Here is an 18,826-nt window from a genome sequence, read left to right as displayed (position 1 = left end):
TGCTTCCCTTATGTTGTGCTTTTGCTTCATCACATCATCATCATCTCACCCTTATCCCAATTAATTGGGGTCGGCTATTTTGTCACATGTCAAAAAAAGGTGGAAGAAGAAGAACTGTAAGGATCCAATCCAATGTTTGTTCACTATTTTTCCTTATACTATTTATGTACACTTGGCACACATTTATGAGATCGGTCGATTCATCTGCCTGGCCCTACTGTGGACGAATGATCTCATCTGTACCCAAAGATTCACATTGATCAGGTGGTCCTAAGATATTATTGAAGGACTTCTCCATTGAATGTGGACTGTACATTTTTTTTTTTTTTTTTGAATAGTAAGGAATTTAATTTTAAAAACAAGCTGCAGGACAACAGCCAATGTAGCATAAAATACATCCCCATATCCTCCACTAGTTACAAATAGTGAATAAAAGCAAACCCACAGTGTATATATGATAACAGACCCTTTACAGCCCAAACAAAGATTCCACAACCTCTATACTAGCATCTTGATTCCCATGCTCCTCACAGCCACAAGTTCAATTCCCCTTCTTGGGATTACCCGATGCACGTGGTTTGCGGGTGATTACGTGCATCCGTAGGGAATAGTCTCTCCCCTCAAAATGGGGTGGGGACACCGGACACCTTGACGTCATTTAAAAAAAAAGTCGACTAATCTGATAGTCAGATGATCAAATAAGGGTAATTTTTGGCTCTTGATACATCTAAACCGAAAACTACAGTTTGGATGGTTTGCTTTGACTTAATTGCATGCCATGTAAGCAATTTTGAAGTAGTTTCTAAATGGCTGTGTATCATCGATCACACTCTGCTAATCTCTCTGAAAACATCGATCCCACTCTGCTAGCGTATCAAAGTTTTCTTGAAAATGGAAACAAGCCCAACTGACGAACTTCCATTTCCTACAACAAGCCCGTGCAATGAAAAGTTATGTGCGGTCCACTGAAGTTTTGGATCCGGCTGATATTTGTACACTCCCTTCATCTTGTTGGGACTCATCGTATAAATGGGTTAGATGGTATATAAGCATGCCAGTGGCCCCAGGAAGGTTGCAATGGTGCGCATTGCCTTTCACACAGTTTTTCTTGTGGCATGGCCCAGTGAAGTTTAGGATCTGCTTGGTATTTCCATCACGTATTAACATGATTTAGGGTGCAACTTATGGGCGGAGTGGATGCACATAAACATAATGGTGGGTCTTCGTATACTCCCTTTGCCCTTTTTTCCAATTACCAATCCACTCTCTCTCTCTCTCTCTCTCAGATTTTGTTAAATTTTATTTTCATATTTTTATAATAAATAAATGTATAAAAAGTTGATTTCTTGACCCACCTAGTTGATCTGCCGAATCTCAAGTCATTGTGACCCAATAACAGTCTGAATCTTAGTTTGGGTTGGTGAACTATGGCCTTGGAAGTTCCTGATAAAAATGAAAAGGTCTTCGTAACAAGGTTACTTGGTTCCTTTTATTTTATTATTTATTATTTTTATGAACACACCCTCACACCCACACACGCCACCATGGGTACTCGAACCCATCACCTTAGTGTTGAAACTCTTGTGAGTCTACCACTAAGCCATGAGTAAGGGCCCAGGTTACTTGGATATTGGGTTACCCCAGTAGGTGATATGGAATGGGCACATGGTAAGCTACTTCTTCCAATATGTGGTACACTAAGGTGGGATCATGTTAGTCACACCAATATATACACCGAGTATATGCTATATACTTCTATTTACAAATGAATATTGTAATTTATATGTGAAATGGTGAATATTTTTATCATGATATTGCATAAATCCAAGTCTATTGCATTATTTTTGAACATACTAAGTATGTTGTATGTTCTGACTATAAATCTACATAAGTATTCCAAAAAACAAAAAAGAAAAGAAAAGAAAAACTTAATCAGCACTAGGCGTATAGAACCATAATTTCAGATGGGTTAAAACAGCGGTTTAGATCGCAAATGATCCATAATCTGGACTGCGCAATTTGGAATGGAAAACATAAGGGGGTCGGTGATTTAGGTGCCACCGACCCCCTTATGTGCCATTAGCCATTAGTTATGGATAAAAGAACACTGTCTCTGTTGTCTTGGTAAATGTGCCTGCTTAGGTTCCATTTATAGGCCCTATTGGCAAGAAATAAATTTGTGGAAGTCTATGATGACGATGACAGCGATGATGTTTTTTTCAGCAACAGATCTTGCCTAGGAGATAGTAGTGATGTACTCACCACTAAAAGAGAAGAATGATACCTTTTGTACTGGAAATGTTCGTTTAAGATGGAGCCATGCTTGTCGTTGAAGCATTTGTGTGTAAGTATGTCATCTTGCTCCAAAAGTTTACCTTGGGAGATGGAAGCTTACTCCTTCCAGTCACAAAGGAAACGAAGTCCTCTAATTTAGCCTACCATAACCTCTTAGAATCATGTGTCTAAATGACAGCATATTAGCTTCCTTCTGTCACCAATTTCACCATAGGAGATAACATAGATCTTTTTATGGGATGTGATTTTTTGGATATTGCTAATTTTGGCCTGTAGGAGCTTGATGCACATGAGTTGGAAGTTATGTTGTCCATTTGGTGATTAAAAAGTAATTTGATAGCATGATTAGCTTCTTAAATTTAGCCAATGAACTCCTGACACATCCCTCTTTACTCTTCTCAGGATATTAGAAGAGGTTTGAATTCTGTCAGAAGGATTTGCCGGGATCACAATATTGGTGGAGTGTTCGGTCCAATTTTCGAGTTGATTGATTGTGAAGATAGATTCTTCACTGCAGTTGAAGTTACCGCTGGAAATAGGTTTGTGTGTTTCCAAATCTCCAATTATATGGCCTTTTTATCTGCTAACTTCATACGTTTGGTTGTAATACCGACATGACCTGTCAGGTCATGTGGTGTTCATGCTTTGAGTAGTAACTGATACTTTGTTCTGATTCTGCTGTGTACAGCTTATTTCATGTGGTGGTTGAAACAGATGAAATATCAACGAGGATAATTAGATACCTTACTGCAGAAAAAGGTGGAAGGGTTACTTTTATACCATTGAACAGGGTGAAGGCTCCCCATGTAGCATTTCCACATCGTGCTGATGTGGTTCCTCTGTTAAAGAGACTGAAATTCTCTTCTGTTTATGCTCCAGCTTTTGCACAGGTTGGATCTCTTCCCGGAATCTCTTTCATTGTGATTGAATCCCCATATAATTTTGATTCCAGTTATAATTTTCTGAGTATCTTTTTCGGATTACTGCCATTCTTTTTTTATTTTTATTTTGAAGCTATATGGATGCTACATTCCTGAGACAATTCTTTACTTGCCTCAAAAAATAAAAAAGAAGCTTTCATTATGATTGAATGTTTGATTTGTTCCTCGATGTTGTGTTTCACCGATGCAAACTTTTAGTGGTCTTGGTGCACGACTCACCAGGGGACCGCAACCAGTAAGGCTCACTCCGTATCATGCCATTTCGGTACGTGTTGGTTCTGTATCGGTATAGTGACTAGTTTCATAAACAGATATGACCCGGACAAGGCTAAATCGTTAATGGCAGTATTTAAAGCCATGGTTTCACTTTATAGCACTTAGATTCCTGTTAGGATTTTTGGAGTATCTTCTTGGGACTATTGCATGCTTTTTTGCTGAATCTACACGCATGATAAATTCATGAGCAGTGCAATTCTTTTCTTACCTAAAAAAAGTATTTGGTTTAGATGTGTACATACTTGCTATTGATAGTTTCTGTCACCTTTTAATTGGGCATCAAAGAAAAAAAAAGAAAGTCAATATATGTCTATCTTTCAATGGTGGTATGTGGTTTCAATGTGAAATTTGAAGCAAAAAGTTTCACCTTTAAGAAAACTGCTGTCTTTGACCAGGAAAAGAGATTCTGAAGATAGGTTCCATGGATACTTTTGCTTGATTGTGTCCATGTTAAATGCACTTTCATGTTAAAAAAAATGGAATCTGAAGAGGGAGGGAGGGAATCTCTGCGGCCTTTAACCAGGAAATGAGATTCTGAATATAGGTTTCATGTTTACAAGTGCAGAGTCTGTGGATACTTTAGTAAAAGTTGGAAGCTGAAGAATGGAGGGAGCAGCGTGCGTGTGTGTGTGTAGAGAGAGAGAGAGAGAGAGAGAGAGAGAGAGAGAGAGAGAGAGCCTGGTGGCTTTTTTTTGTCTTGCCTTTCGCAAAGCTGTTTCTGATAAAGTTCATTCATAATCCTTTTAAAAAAATCATTTTCTTTATCCTGCATTGATTTTTCAGAATGAACTTTTCTATAGGTCTTTGGTAGAACGGCAGTTTGTAAAGATTTAGATGTGGCCACGAAGGTTGCTCGCTCTGATGGTCTGGATTGCATCACTTTGGAAGGTGCATGGCAAGATTTTTCGGTCTTCCATTTATTTGACATTTCTGATGCATAGATCTGACCATTTACTTGGTCACTTTGTGTCTAGCAGGTGATCAAGTAAGCAAGAAAGGTGGCATGACAGGAGGATATTATGATGATAGGCGGTCCAAACTGAAATTTATGAATATAATTAGGCAGAATACAATGTCTATCAACACGAAGGAAGTGGAACTCGAGAAAATTAGAAACTCTCTTCAAGATATCCTGATAATGTTGGATGCTTTCATGTTCATTGCTTGAGATGGGTTATCTTTCAGATGGCTTCTTGGCTTGTCATTTTACTTCAAAAAAGTATTCATGCTACATTTCTTTTCCTCTCTTGATCTTTTGATTGCTTTTGTACACTCCTTCCCCATCATCATCATCATCATCATCATATCTGTGTCTGAATAATTGCGGGTGAACTTATGATTGCTTGGTAGAAGTTCAATGACTGGCTACCTTCCCAACAGTAATCATGGGAATTGACTGGTGCATTGCTATGAGGTAGAGTTCAGCTGCATTGAGACTGCAACATTAGTTACATCATCGTTCTTTCTAGAGAAAGCATTTTTCGATCACCAATGGGTGACAATGCACATAATATATTCCAATAACATATATTTGTGTAGATTCACTGTAAATATAGAGAAGATCTGGTGGCTCCCATTATATATCCCTTAGGAGCATTTGGTTACTTCCATTGTATTTATCAGGAACATTTGCGATTCCATTATTTCTCTCACTTTGTCTTCATGTGTGCGTGTGGATGCATGCACCATGAAAATGGGATGGCCCTAAAATCAGGCCTATCCTGTTATCAGGTGGGCCTCATTGAAGAAGACAATGGACAACCACCCAATAACCTCCAAATTTACGTGGCAGCGCATCTGATGGTTGGATCAGTCTAATTTTTAGGATGTCACACTTTCGTGGTGGCGAAACCTGACTACATAGGTTGGATGTCATATGGACATCATGGTGGGTTCTGCACACAACTATTTTCATGGTTTTCTTGTCTAAAACTAGTTGCATGTGAGTCATTTCATATGCATGTGTGTATGCATACATGTATATATCTCTCTTTTATTTATTTATTGAGCAATGATTAGTTAGAGAATGCTAAAAGAAATATGCTTGACATGGAGGAGGGAATGCTTGATGCAAATGCAGAAAAGGATGGAAGCTTAGAAATGTTAAAGGAAAATAAGCAAAGGAGAATCCATTGATTGGCGCCTCAAAATAGGGGTGGAGAATAGTGGCGAAGAAAGGGAGATCCGGTCCAAAAGCTGCGGTTGTTGAGGGGGAGAGGGGCTTCACCATGTTCATCAGCCATTTCTTGGAGGAGTTGGTCGGAAATGGAATTTTGCTGTCATTATGGTAAAATGGGGAAGCTTATGGTGGTCGTGATCCCTTGCCAAAAAGGAAAGTTGGAAATCCGGGGCTTTTCTTTCGTCCAATTCAAGCTTTAGGAAGAGGGAAAGAGAGCCATTACTGATTTAGATAGGAGATGGTTATCAGGGAAGAGATTGTTTGTCGATTTGGCAGGGTATGGCCCCAGGCATAGAGGGAAGGACCCCCCGTGGGAAATAAGCCCTCAGATCCAAGGCTAGTTTATAAGTGGGTAAAAAATGCATTAATGGTGATAGTAGGAAAATCCTACAAGGAGGCGGTTAAGCGAGGGATTAACCTAGGGAAGGGGTTTCTAGTTGATAGGAACTCTCAAACGTTAGTAAAGGGAGCAAAAAGGGTGGAGGCTATCCCGGTGGTAGGTTGATACCATCGGAAGGCAAACAAAAGCTGGTCATTCCTTCGTTGTCGTTATAGGAAGCTTAGGCAGAGTTTTATTAGACCTTGGTTTGCAAAGCGCAAAGCGGCACTGTATCTCCGTCAGAGGTGGATAGTTGGCTTAAGGAGAGATGGGGTTATCTGGAAGGAGAGATCTAGCTAAGCGAATTCGATAATTGCGAGTTTTTGGATTAAGGTTGTAGATTACATAAGTTTGGATAGAGTCATGGCTGCTGGAGAAGTCTTTGTTACTGGATCGATCAAATCTCTTCACAGGTGGTGTGACTGGTCTCAAATGCGGCTTAAAGAGGAGTGGATTTGCTTATGACATCTTGATCAAACTATGAAAGCAAGGTGGAGGGATCTTGTGCGAGAGAGGTTCCACTTATAGACAAATAATTTTTGTTGGGGAAGTAATGCGGGGGCATTTTCACATCGGGCTCGAGTGGGGTGGCCTGTGAGATGCAGGGGCACACTCGGGGTGGGCAGTCTGTGTGAGGCAGGTGGCTCGTGAGATGCGGGCCCCACCCGTGTGACTCGGGTGGCTCGTGTGAGGCGGTACCCATGTGATTTGGGGCCCACGAGGGGGGTTCGACCGAGGGCCTAACCCATGAGACGTGGGGCCTGGGCAATGAGATAAAGGGATAAATTCGCCATACTCTAACAGTTCGAGCTTTTAGAGCAAGTGGTTAATTGTCCTACATCAAATTGGTATCAGAGCGGGAGGTCTCGTGTTCGAGACTCCTCACCGGGGGTGATTAATGCGGGGGCATTTTCACACCGGGCTCGAGTGGGGTGGCCTGTGGGATGCAGGGGCACACTCGGGGTGGGCGGCCTGTGTGAGGTAGGTGGCTCGTGAGATGCGGCCCCCACCCGTGTGGCTCGGGTGGCTCGTGTGAAGCGGTACCCATGTGATTTGGGGCCCATGAGGGGGGTTCGACCGAGGGCCTAACCCATGAGACGTGGGGCCTGGGCAATGAGATAAAGAGATTAATTCGCCATACTTTAACAGTTCAAGCTTTTAGAGAAAGTGGTTAATTGTCTTACATCAGGGAGGATACAACCTAGGCTCGCATGAAGATTCGCAAAAATGATTGGGTGTCACTTCCGGATTGTCTTTGAGATTCAGATCTAAAATAGCCCATAAACCTTTTGGATTTGGGTGGAGGGTGCTATGGAAGGAAGAGGTGCTCAAGGTGGAGGATCTTGTGTGAGAGAGGTTCCAGCTATAGGCAAATAATTTTTGTTGGAGGATACAACCTAGGTTTACAGAAATGGTTGGGTGTCACTTCCAGATAGTCTTGAGATATAGATCTCAAAGAGCCTGGAATCCTTTTAGATTTAGGTGGAGGGTGTGCCATTCTGGAAGAGCAAAGGAGTTCTTAGGGGAAGGACAAGTGCATTAAGGTTGATGGAAGAAGGTACACATGGTCCTATGTCGTGTGGTCTACCGTTCCATGACCAGGACACGTTGATGGCCTCGAGTGGTAGAGAGGATGGATTGCTGGGCGCGAGGATGCATGTAATAGACAATAGAAGATAGTTGGCCGTGCCTTTAGTTATGCGTGTGGTAGATAATGTTGACTCGTGTGTGATAAGTGAACTTACCCGCCAAGGCTTAGATAAAGCGCTGAGCCCCGAGTCTCTTGCCTTTGCTAGAGTAGGTTTGTCCTTTGAAAAAAAATACATGAGTTTTAGGATAGTGTGGGAGCTCGTCCAAGGCCAAGGTTCGATCAACGTTCTTGGGTAGTTTATCAAGTCCTCATCGTCTTAGTTGTTTTTTCGTTGCTATTCCCTCTTATCCGGTCTCCTTCGGTTATGCATAGCCTCCCTACTCATCCTATTTTGACTTCTATTTAGGGTAGCGGCATGTGGATAGGAGAAAATCGTTGTGCTTTGTGAAGGGATCCTGATTCGACAACGTATCTTGCCTAATTCTAATTCATAGCCGTTGATAGCGGTGGACCAAATGCACAACTGGTAGGCGTTGACATCTATTCAGATTGCACTTAGAATCGGGGACAAATTTCTTGGGCTTCGAGGATATCTCCCAATGCTTAGACCCATGGGAAGAGCCACTGCTCATCTCTCCTCTATCAATTGAAGATCCGAGACTTAAGGGGCTAACATACCATAATAAGGAGTTAGTAGTGGCTAAGGTAGGAAATAAGGAGGGCCAAATTTTTAGAGGGAGCAGTGTTACTGAAGAAGACCTTGATTGTTCAGAGACTATATCTAGCGAGTTCGGAGCGTAGTAGGGTAACTATTGAAGGTAGCAATGAAGATATATTTGTGATTTTTAAATCCCTTGGAGAGTGTTGAAAAGAAAACTAGGGAGAAGATCAGGCACAGAGCAACAATCGGGTAAGAGAAAACTCCTCAAACTTGTGTCATCCGTGAACTATGACATATTAGGGGGATCCAAAGAGGGCAAACTGCTTTTGCTAACTTTTCCATTAGTAGTGGGTGAGGAAAGGGTTAGGGGATTAGGGAAGAAAGAAGTTTAACTAATGAAGCTGATGTCATGGAATGTATGAGGATTGGGCTTCCCTTCTAAGAGAGGCAAGGCGAAACAATTTTATAGGGCTTAGAAGGCACAGTTGGTCACTTTCTAAGAGACCAAAAATGCAAGTGTGGGATAAAGGACTGGTAGTGTCTATTTGGGCAGGTATGTCTTTTGATTGGGTAGCTTCTGACTCAAATGGGGCCTCAAGTGGGATGGTTATCGTTTAGGATGACAACAAGGTATTACAAAAGGTCACGTAATGACTGCAATGACTATTATGTAATGGTAACGATAGGAACCATTATGCATTAGGGGCCGTAATGGCTGTTACTGAAAAATGACTTATATTGGGCCATCACGGGGCTGGAGTATTGTGGGGAAGTATGTTATGGAATTTGTAGTGGAGTTTTCAGATCGTGGTTGCCTTTCGTTGGAGCTGGTGGCATCTTTTAATTCTCTTATAACCAAGACAGAGGGGGCTGGACATCTTAAAGACTTTAGGCTGATCAGTCTAATCAGAGGCCGCTATAAAATTCTGGCTAAGATTCTAGCCCTCAGATTCAAGGAGCTCATTTCTAAAGTTATCTTGGAAAACTAGGGGGGCCTTCGTTATGGGGCAGGCAAATTTTGGATAATATTCTTGTGGCCCACGAATGCATTGATTCTAGACATAGAGAGAAAAAGTGGAGTTGTCTGTAAGCTCGACATTGAGAAGCCATATGATCATGTTGATTGGGAGTTCTTGGATTACATGCTCGGCAGGTTGGGATGCGATAGTAACTGGAGGGGGTGGATCAGGTCATGCTTGCATTCTGCTTCATTTTCCATATTGCTAAACGACTCGCCTAAAGGATATTTCAAAGCTTCTCGTGGCCTAAGACGGAGATCCGCTTTCTCTTTATTTGTTTGTGGTTGTAGCTGAGGCCTTCAGCGTGATGCTTCAAAAAGGAGAGAAGAATGGGTTAATCCGCGACTTTCGGATTGCGGGTCTTCATACCTCTATTAGTCATCTACAATATGCAGATGATACACTCCTTTTTTGAAATGCAAATGTTGAGTCGAGTAAACTTGAGAATGATTATCGTGCGTTTCGAAGCGGCTTCAGAGCTGAAGGTAAATATGGGGAAATTTGGGATGTTGGGAGTGCGCGTAGATAATGAGGTCCCTCTCTAGTCTTGCTATCACTTTTGGGTGCCAATCTGGCTCCTTCTCATTGATATACCTCAGCCTGCCTTTGTGTATGGGGAAGCCGACCATGCATCTTTGGACAAGGTCATCAAAAGGATAGAGCGTAAGCTTGCTTCTTGGAAGTGTATATATCTCTCTTTTGGCGGTCGTCTAACCCTAAGTAAGGCAATTTTCTCCAACATGCCTGTGTACTTCGTGTCTTTATTCAAATGTTCGAAATCGATTTTGGACATGCTCGAGAAGTAAAGAAGGGATTTCCTATGGAACGGATCTAATGATGGGAGAAAGTTTCATCTTCTAAGGTGGGATGAGGTTTGCAAGCCTTTCGAAGATGGGAGATCTGGCATAAACCCCTTAGCTTCTATGAACATGGCTCTCCTTGGGAAATGTATTTGGAGATTTAGTACAGAAGAAGACATATTCTGGAGAAATTTGATTGCTACTAAGTACGGATTGCAGGAGGGTGTCTGGTTTACAAAAAACCTCCTCTTTATATAGAGCTTGAGGTGCTTGGAAAGCGATCGCGTCCATGCAACATCTTGTGTTGTGAGTAGGCGCATCTCCTTCATGGTAGGAAGAGGATCTCGTATACGGTTTTGCGTGGATGTGTGGTGCGGTTCTCAGCCGCTTCAAGACTTGTTCCCAAGGGTTGTTAGGCTCTCTCCCGATATATTTGTTCGTGTGGTGGAATGATTCTTGTGGGATGGGGAGAAGGTTGTGTGGGCTCCCCCTTGCCGCAAAAATCTCGAGGATTGAATTTGACGAGTTTCTCACATTGCTTGGTGTTCTTCAATCGGAGAAACCGGATGTGATTGAAGAAGACATAATCATTTGGATAGGAAATAGATCCAGGAGGTTTTCAGTTAGATCCCTTTTAAAAAATTTCCTCCATGTTGCCTCGTAATTTGGATCCGACTCATCCTTTCCACCATTGGTTCTACGGAGCAGCCCCCTCCCCCTCCCCCCCCCCCCCCTCGGGTTGTGGCTTTTGTCTAGACGGTAGGCTGGAAAAGAATTCTCACTGTGGATAACATCCAGAGGAGCGCTTTTCCTAGTATATGTTCATTGTGTATGTACAACAAGGAGTCAATTGATTACCTCTTCATCCAATGCCCTTTCATCTTGAGGATTTGGGATTATTTCCTTTCGAGGTTTCACATTGATTGGATTATGCCAAAAACTGTAGAAGAGTTGCTTTGGACCTAGCATGGAGGCGGAGGCGACACGTCTCGAAAAGCTATATGCCATTTGATAGTCATGGCTAGAGGTGTACACGAACCGAGCTAGCACGATTAGCTTTCTCGACTCGACTCGAAAAAGCTCGATTCGACTCGGTTCGAAGCTGAGTTTGAGCCGAGTCGAGCTGATTTTTTGAGCTCGAAAATGAGTTCGAGCTGGCCCTAGCTGGACTCAACTCGGATCGAACTAGTTCGGTGACTTGGTTACTTTGATATTGATGTTGCTCACCAAGTGTTTGATGAAATGACTCAAAGAAGTGTGGCTGTTGGCAAGGAAGGTATGTATATGAAACCAACACCCTTTTTTTCTTGATTTTTATGTTGCTTAGAAGGTGTTTGATAAAATACCTATAAAACCATTGCTGCTGTCTCAAATACAGTGAGATTTTGAAGGTGCAGTCCAGGTGTTTGTGAAAATGCTGCAATGGCAAACTTTGCTCGATCTTGGCTCGAACTGGCCCGAGCTGCTGAGTGAATCGAGCCGAGCTGGCCAGTCAGGCATGAGGACCGAGCCGAGCCAAGTTCGAGCTGAGGTCAGCTAGTGGCCGAGCCGAGTTGAGCTAAGGCCAGCTCGACTTGATGTACACCCCTAGTCATGGCTGTTCTATGGGTTATCTAGGGAGCTAGGAATGGTCGGTGTTTCCGAAATGTTAACGTCGGGGCGGACGGAATTATTCAGTAAATTGTTCACCTCGTGTCAGAATGGGCTATTTATGTAAAGGCAGCTTCGGCTGCCCCCCCTCTTTTACTTGCTTTTTTGTGTTTTTGGAGCTGTATTCTATTCTCGCTTCTTGCGAGCTTCCAAATAAAATTTCGTTACCCCTCAGGCAAAATTATAAAAGGCAGATATGCTTGCAAACTCAAAAATTTCATTGAATTCTATACTTTTGTCTTTGTTCCCATTAACTTTCCCCACAGATAGACCAGAAAATTACTAGATTGGTTAGTGAACAACAGAAAATGGATGCCAAGAGGAGTCACGATAAGTCAGAGTTGGAACAACTTAAACAGGATATTACGAATGCTAATAAGCAGAAGGCGTCCATTTTCAAAGCTCGTGAAAAGAAGGTACTGGAAACTTCTTATACTTTGTTTATTCATGTTTATTAGCTATTCTCATTATTGCAAGCCTGCATGTGGTTATGACTAACTGTTTCTCTTGTTTGATTTTTTCCCCCTAATTTTTATCTGTAGGAAAAATTGCTTACAAATGCCCGTGGTCAAATTGATCAGCTCAAAGCTGGCATTACTATGAAGAAGGCTGAGATGGGAACAGACCTTATTGATCACTTAACACCAGAGGAAAAAAAACTTCTTTCACGTTTGAATCCTGAAATTACAAAGCTGAAAGAGAAGCTTATTGAATGCAAAACAAACCGCATAGAGGTGTGCTGGTTGAACACATGTTGCATATCTGTTACGTTCTTATGGATTTCTCTGGAACAGAATTATGTCATTTGCATAATTATCTTTTATTTGTAGACTGAAACTAGAAAAGGCGAGCTAGAGACTAATCTGGCTACAAACCTTGTAAGGCAAGAACAAGAGTTGCTATCCATAATTGACTCTGGAGATGACACAACATCATCTGCAGAATTAGAACAGAAAAGGCAGGAATTAAAGGAAGCTAAAGCATCTGTTAATGAGGCAACACAGCAGCTCAAAGGTGAGAGCTTGTTGCATGTCCTGAATTTCTCGTCATCATCATGTCCTTTCACATGTTACTCTTTCTGATTCACTGTGTTTGTGTACAGGGGTTGTGGAAAAGATAGACAGTCTCACAAAGAAAACAAGGGGGATTAAAAATGCCAAAGATGAATTGAAGGTACTAACGTGATTTCTTGTTTATTTTGTAATGAGCTCTGTTGTGCTGTATGAAATAAATGAAATGTTAGGTTTGATGCCTGATGAAGGTGCTAACACGATTTATTGGTATTAATTCTTAAAGATAGTAATTTCTTGTGTATCGGGCAGGCCCTAGAAGACAACTATGAGCGTACACTTCAGGATGAAGCCAAAGAATTGGAACAGTTAGTAAATAAAAGGACCATTCTTCTTCAGAGGCAAGAAGATTTTATGAAGAAAATCAGGGATTTGGGTTCATTGCCATCTGACGCTTTTGACATGTACTGCCTTTTACCTGGCTTTCATAATGATTTACACTAGCATGGTTCTTCTGTTTTATGTTTGGTTGCCATTTTTCATTGCATCTTAAGCTATGCAGTACCACTATCTTTAGCTTAGTTTTGAATATCTATAATCTGTATGACATTTTGATTAATTTTTCATGATGGCTAGTTCTCCATTGATTTCTTACTTATTGTATGTATTACATATGCTTTGTCTTTAGAGTTTAGAGATCTGAAATTACTGTTGATAGTATGTGAGTTCATTTTTATTAATTCTTTTCAGTTTCTGTGCTGAAGTCATGCAAAAAGTTCTGCGAAAGAAAAGCCTTTTGGCTGATGCATCTGTAGGGTTGTCAAACAGTAACATCGTGTATTGTTGACAGTGGCTGATTTTCATTTTTATGAATTCTTTTCAGTGTCTGTACTGAAGTCGTATAATAAGTTTCATGGAAGAAAATCCTTTTGGCTGATGCTTTTGTAGGGTTATCAAACACTAGTGTGGTGATTCACATTACTCTGTGTACGGGTCACTCTTTTTGTTTTTTGAATCAAGAGCTAGCATATTCTTAGTCCAGCTGCAGATTGCAAAGCAGAGCAAAAGCAAAAGGAATAATGATGCAGGACAATTAACCACTTGCTCTAAAAGCTCGAACTGATAGAGCATGGTGAATTAATTCCTTTATCTCATAGCACAGACCCTAAATCCATGGGGTTAGGTCCTTGGCCGAACCTTCCTCGTGGGCCCCAAATCCATGGGTTCCGCCTCACACGAGCCACCCGCTTCACACTGGCCCCAAATCCATGGGTTCCGCAGGCCGCCCACCCCGAGTGTGCCCTTGCATCCCACATGCCACCCCACTCGACCCCGGTGTGAAAATGCCCCCGCATTAATCACCCTCGTTGAAGAGTCTTGAACACGAGACCTCCCGCTTTGATACTAATTTGATGCAGGACAATTAACCACTTGTTCTAAAAGCTCGAACTGATAGAGCATGGTGAATTAATTCCTTTATCTCATAGCCCAGGCCCCAAATCCATAAGTTAGGTCTTCGGACGAACCCTCTTTATGGGCCCCAAATCCATGGGTTCCGCGGGCCGCCCGCCCTGAGTGTGCTCCTGCATTCCACATGCCACCCCACTCGAGCCCGGTGTGAAAATGCCCCTGCATTAAATAAAAAAGAAGGATTACCACTTGAATGGTGTTGTTTTCAAAGACAACATATGTTATGCTCAAGTCCTTAACTACCGCATAACTAACAACCCATTCTGAATATTAATGAGTAATTCAATGCCCTTGGAATTTATTAACCACTGATCTCTATGTTACATAAAGCACTTCTATGCTATGATATCTAGATGCTTGCATATGCTGAATGATATCATGTTGGACACGATGAAATTTAGATGCTGGTACTGGAAGCGCAGGAAATGTTTGATCGTATTAGATACATTTCCTTGTCCTTGGCTGCGGACTCTTTACCTGTCTCCTTACCTGGGTATCCTAGGTTCTGCAGTTCTGGGTTTCTGGAAAAACGAGTCAAGAAGTTGAAAGATTGGGAATAAAGATCTTGATTTCATGGAGGTGTTAACCTAGAAAACATGAAGTTCCTCGGGATTTTTTTTTCTTCCCATTCCATACTAAGAAAAAGCAGGCTTTTGAAGGGACGTGCCAACCCTCAGTTCGGATGGATTAGGCCCTGCTTATGTATTTTGGACATCCCTAAAGTTTGACTTGGTCTCACTGTTTGAATTGGTGGAATCCTGTTTCCAACTGTGGAAATGAAGTCAATTTCCTCAGACTTGACATTTTCCTATGTTGAGAATTAGTTGAGGATATCAATTTGCATTTCCATGGTTGTCCCTGAAAAATGGCGATTCCCATTTCACGAAAAAACCCCTTACTGGAGATTTCCATGGTTATGAGAGACAGCTCTCGCCTATTGAGTGTTGACCTTTTAACAATTCCATGGAAATCACCTGTAATGAAACAAACAGGTTGATTCAGATTCCCTTCCACATGTTTTCCTTTCCTCTGATGTGATGTTTAGTTTTCCATATCCACGTTTTGGTTTCAAGCAATTCAAACAGGAGATGCTCTAGAGCAAGAAAAATGTAAACTTGCATTTGTCTTGTCGTCTGGGCAGTGCATCAGATTATAAATTAATACAGTTGGTTCTGTGGTACCAAGTTTCTAAAAAAAAATGGTTCAAGAGAGGTCAAAAGAAAGATTGAATAACGATCTTGATTTCTAGGTGGTTGTAACCATGAGTGCACCATTCAGACGTCCCACATTTCTTTTTTTCATTCCATGATTGTTTTGAAGCAGGGCCTCAAAGGGGATGCTGCTGACCCTCTGTCCGGATGGACTAGGCACTGCCTATGTATTTTAGACATCCCCAAAGCTTTACTTGATCTCACTAGGAAACTCTAGAACAAGAAAAAGTAAAATTTCATTCGTCTCCTCACTGGGCTAGTGCATTAGATCATAAATAATACATAAAACACTTCAAAATGTACACATGAACAGTAAAGTTGTTTCTGACTCACAATTAGAAACTCAAGAGGTAGTAAAATGTCCAAGCTGGATGTGCAGCACAGGCTCATTACGTGTAAAAAAAGGTAAGAAGAAAATGCAATAGTCAACCCAAGAAAGCCTGAACAACTCAATAGGATTTGTGCAACTATTTATGAAAGCCTGAACAACTCTCAGGATATTTGCGGCTGTTTATGTAGTGACACTTGGTATGCAATATGCATCACTTGGTCGAATTCATACAGTTCTTTCATTATTCACCCTGTGCTGAGTTTAGTTGTAATATCTCAGCAAAAAATACTTTGATCATTTTCTTCAGAACTGCATTGTTTTCTTTGAGCATCAATTTATCCATCATTTGTATTCTTTGAAACTCTTATTGATAGGTATAAGAGGAAGAGCATCAAAGAGCTGCAGAAGACGCTTCACAAGTGCAATGAGCAACTAAAGCAGTTCAGCCATGTCAACAAGAAAGCACTTGACCAATATGTTAATTTCACAGAGCAGCGAGAAGAGCTACAGAAGAGGCAAGCTGAACTGGATGCAGGTGATGAGGTACTGCCTCCCTGTAGGCCCCAGCACTTGCTTCCCTTGAATCTTTGCCTTCTCGGTCTGCTGAGCCCACTTTTAATGTCTTTGTACTGTCACAGAAAATTAGAGAGCTAATTTCAGTCTTGGATCAAAGGAAGGATGAATCGATTGAACGGACATTTAAAGGTGTAGCTAGGCATTTCCGAGAAGCATTCTCTGAGCTTGTTCAAGGCGGCCATGGTTTCTTGGTTATGATGAAGAAAAAGGTTTGGTTTAATTTCCTTTGCTCATTTTTTAATACTACAATGACATCTTATTTCCTGTAACATTTGATTTATTTATTTATTTATTTTTAAAAAATTTATTTATAATTTTCATATTCTGTCACAGCAATCTCTAAATTATTGTTGTTATAGAAATTTTCATACTCAAGTAGAATTTAACATCTGCATATGGTTAGCAGCTTCAGAGTTGGAAGTCCTTACTCCTTTTCTTATTGTTTGTAGATCTAGAACTATCCTAAGTGCTGATCCATGTGAATGTTTGAAAGGGCTAAAGAATGTTACAACCTTCTATTATATTAAAGAAGTCAATCACAATTTACAACAATAGAGTTATGGTGTACTTAGGTTTGCTTTTCATTTAATTATAACCGAAGAATCCAATTCATACAATAGAATAGCTATTGATTAAGTTTTTATTCCTGGTTAAAAAAATTATTCATTTTTTGGAACCAGCAGATATTACTGCCTTACCAATTGAAAGATGTGCTCACTCTCCCTTTGATAGCTTGATAACCTGGAGGAGCTTGCCTTCTGATTGTCCACAAGTAGAGACTCTGTCACTCTTGATAGGTGCAATTTTCGGCTTTGACAAAACTGGCTATTGCATGCAAGCAACCTAAATGATTGTAATTTGCAGCCTCATCATATATTATTCATGGACGTAGTCACACATTCCTCTTGAATGGGAACATGTAATGAAGAACTTGTCTTGGTTCTTTGATTTTCTCATACCAAGACATGCATTATTGATGAGGTAGAGCTTTCTTCTTTAAGTGGCTCACTCCAATTGGTAACCCTCATTATCTTTACTTAAGATTTATTAATATTATTATTGAATTTTAGAACATAAAAATTCAATCAAAAAGATAGTGGTATGGCGGAAAAAGGATTCATGCAGCCGACCCAAATTAGCTGGAATAAGGCTTGGACTTTTTTTTTTTTTTTTTGAAAGGCAATGTAATTTTATTAGAAGCGCAAAAAGCGCAAACGCTACAAAAGAAGCCCTGAACAATTAAGAAAAGCAATCTACATGGATATTCAAATTAGAAGCCCATTCTTTTACATAGGCCTTAGCCTGCCTCAATAATAGTGAAATCAATCCGCTCTTGTCCCTAAAGCAGTGATTATTTCTTTCTCCCAAAATGGACCGAAGACCAGCTAGTAAAGAAAGCCCTCCATAACTTCTTCCTATCCCTCCCATAACCGTCACTATGCCCGACAAAAGATAAACTGTCACAACAATCGGATTTTAGAACAGAGCAACCAAACCTCTATCCCTCGACCATTTTGCTGGTTTGCCTGGTTTGCTTATACGAGTATTGGAGTAATGATGCAAATTCTTTGTACCTTATTCCAAATTTCCAATGCAAATTCATCAATTTTGTCATGAAAAATGATCTTAATTTCCAATTCTCTTGTTTAGCAGAAATTTTTTCCATTGGACACGATACAATGTGGGTATACCAGCCCAAGGTCCACGATCCAAGTACTAATAGTGATGGGCTTCACATGGCTTGGATCATCTAATAGTGGACCCGACATAGAAATATACATGGTTAGTATTGACTGATGATGGGCCCTGTATGGTTACAATCATCTAAACATGGGCCCTACATGGTTATGACCTAACGATCAGCCCTACATGAAAACACACTTGGTTACAATTGATTGATGATGTACCACATGTGGTTATGATCTTCTAATGGTGGATCCCACTTGGAAATACATGTGGTTCAGATTGATTAGTGGTGGATCCCACATGGAAATAAACGTGGTTCAGATCAACTAGTGGTAGATCCCACATGGAAATACACATGGTTCAGATTGACTAGCGGTGGATCCCACATGGAAATACGCATGGATCAGATTGACTAGTGGTGGATCCCACATGGAAATACAAATGGTTCAGGTTGACTAGTGATGGGTCCCACATGGTTGGGATCATCAAACGATGAGCCCAACATGGAAATAAACTTGGTTAGGATTAAATAACTATAAGACCCATATGGTTAAGATTAATCTCCCAAAAAAATGGTTAATATTAACTATGAGACCCACGTGGTAGAGACCGACTAGTGATGGGCCCCACATGGTTAAGATCATCTAAGGATTGGCCCCTCATGCAAATACAAATGGTTAGAAAGTGAGAATTGGCCGGTGATGGGTCCCACCTAGAAATACCATGCCTAGGATCTTCTATTGACTGGTCC

General features: G+C 41.0%; 1 protein-coding gene and 1 long non-coding RNA gene across 2 annotated transcripts in view; both read left to right on the top strand.

The window, feature by feature from the left end:
* Positions 1-18,826, top strand: part of LOC131243492 (structural maintenance of chromosomes protein 3) — a 61,014-nt gene that overhangs the window by 26,523 nt on the left and 15,665 nt on the right. Inside the window, exons 16-26 of the mRNA XM_058242883.1 lie at positions 2,698-2,834; positions 2,984-3,185; positions 4,313-4,400; positions 4,490-4,630; positions 12,047-12,207; positions 12,334-12,525; positions 12,622-12,805; positions 12,894-12,964; positions 13,114-13,265; positions 16,188-16,356; positions 16,452-16,598. Coding sequence (XP_058098866.1) covers positions 2,698-2,834; positions 2,984-3,185; positions 4,313-4,400; positions 4,490-4,630; positions 12,047-12,207; positions 12,334-12,525; positions 12,622-12,805; positions 12,894-12,964; positions 13,114-13,265; positions 16,188-16,356; positions 16,452-16,598 — 1,644 coding nt within the window. The remainder of the gene's footprint in view (positions 1-2,697; positions 2,835-2,983; positions 3,186-4,312; positions 4,401-4,489; positions 4,631-12,046; positions 12,208-12,333; positions 12,526-12,621; positions 12,806-12,893; positions 12,965-13,113; positions 13,266-16,187; positions 16,357-16,451; positions 16,599-18,826) is intronic.
* On the top strand, positions 7,265-11,417 carry LOC131243493 (uncharacterized). Its single transcript, XR_009170097.1, has 2 exons — positions 7,265-10,203; positions 10,260-11,417. It is a non-coding gene; the product is annotated as an uncharacterized LOC131243493 (long non-coding RNA).

Source organism: Magnolia sinica, chromosome 4 (assembly GCF_029962835.1).
Source record: "Magnolia sinica isolate HGM2019 chromosome 4, MsV1, whole genome shotgun sequence".
NCBI lineage: Eukaryota > Viridiplantae > Streptophyta > Magnoliopsida > Magnoliales > Magnoliaceae > Magnolia > Magnolia sinica.
Note: the sequence above shows the minus strand (reverse complement) of the source record. Positions and strands in the feature narration are given on the sequence as shown.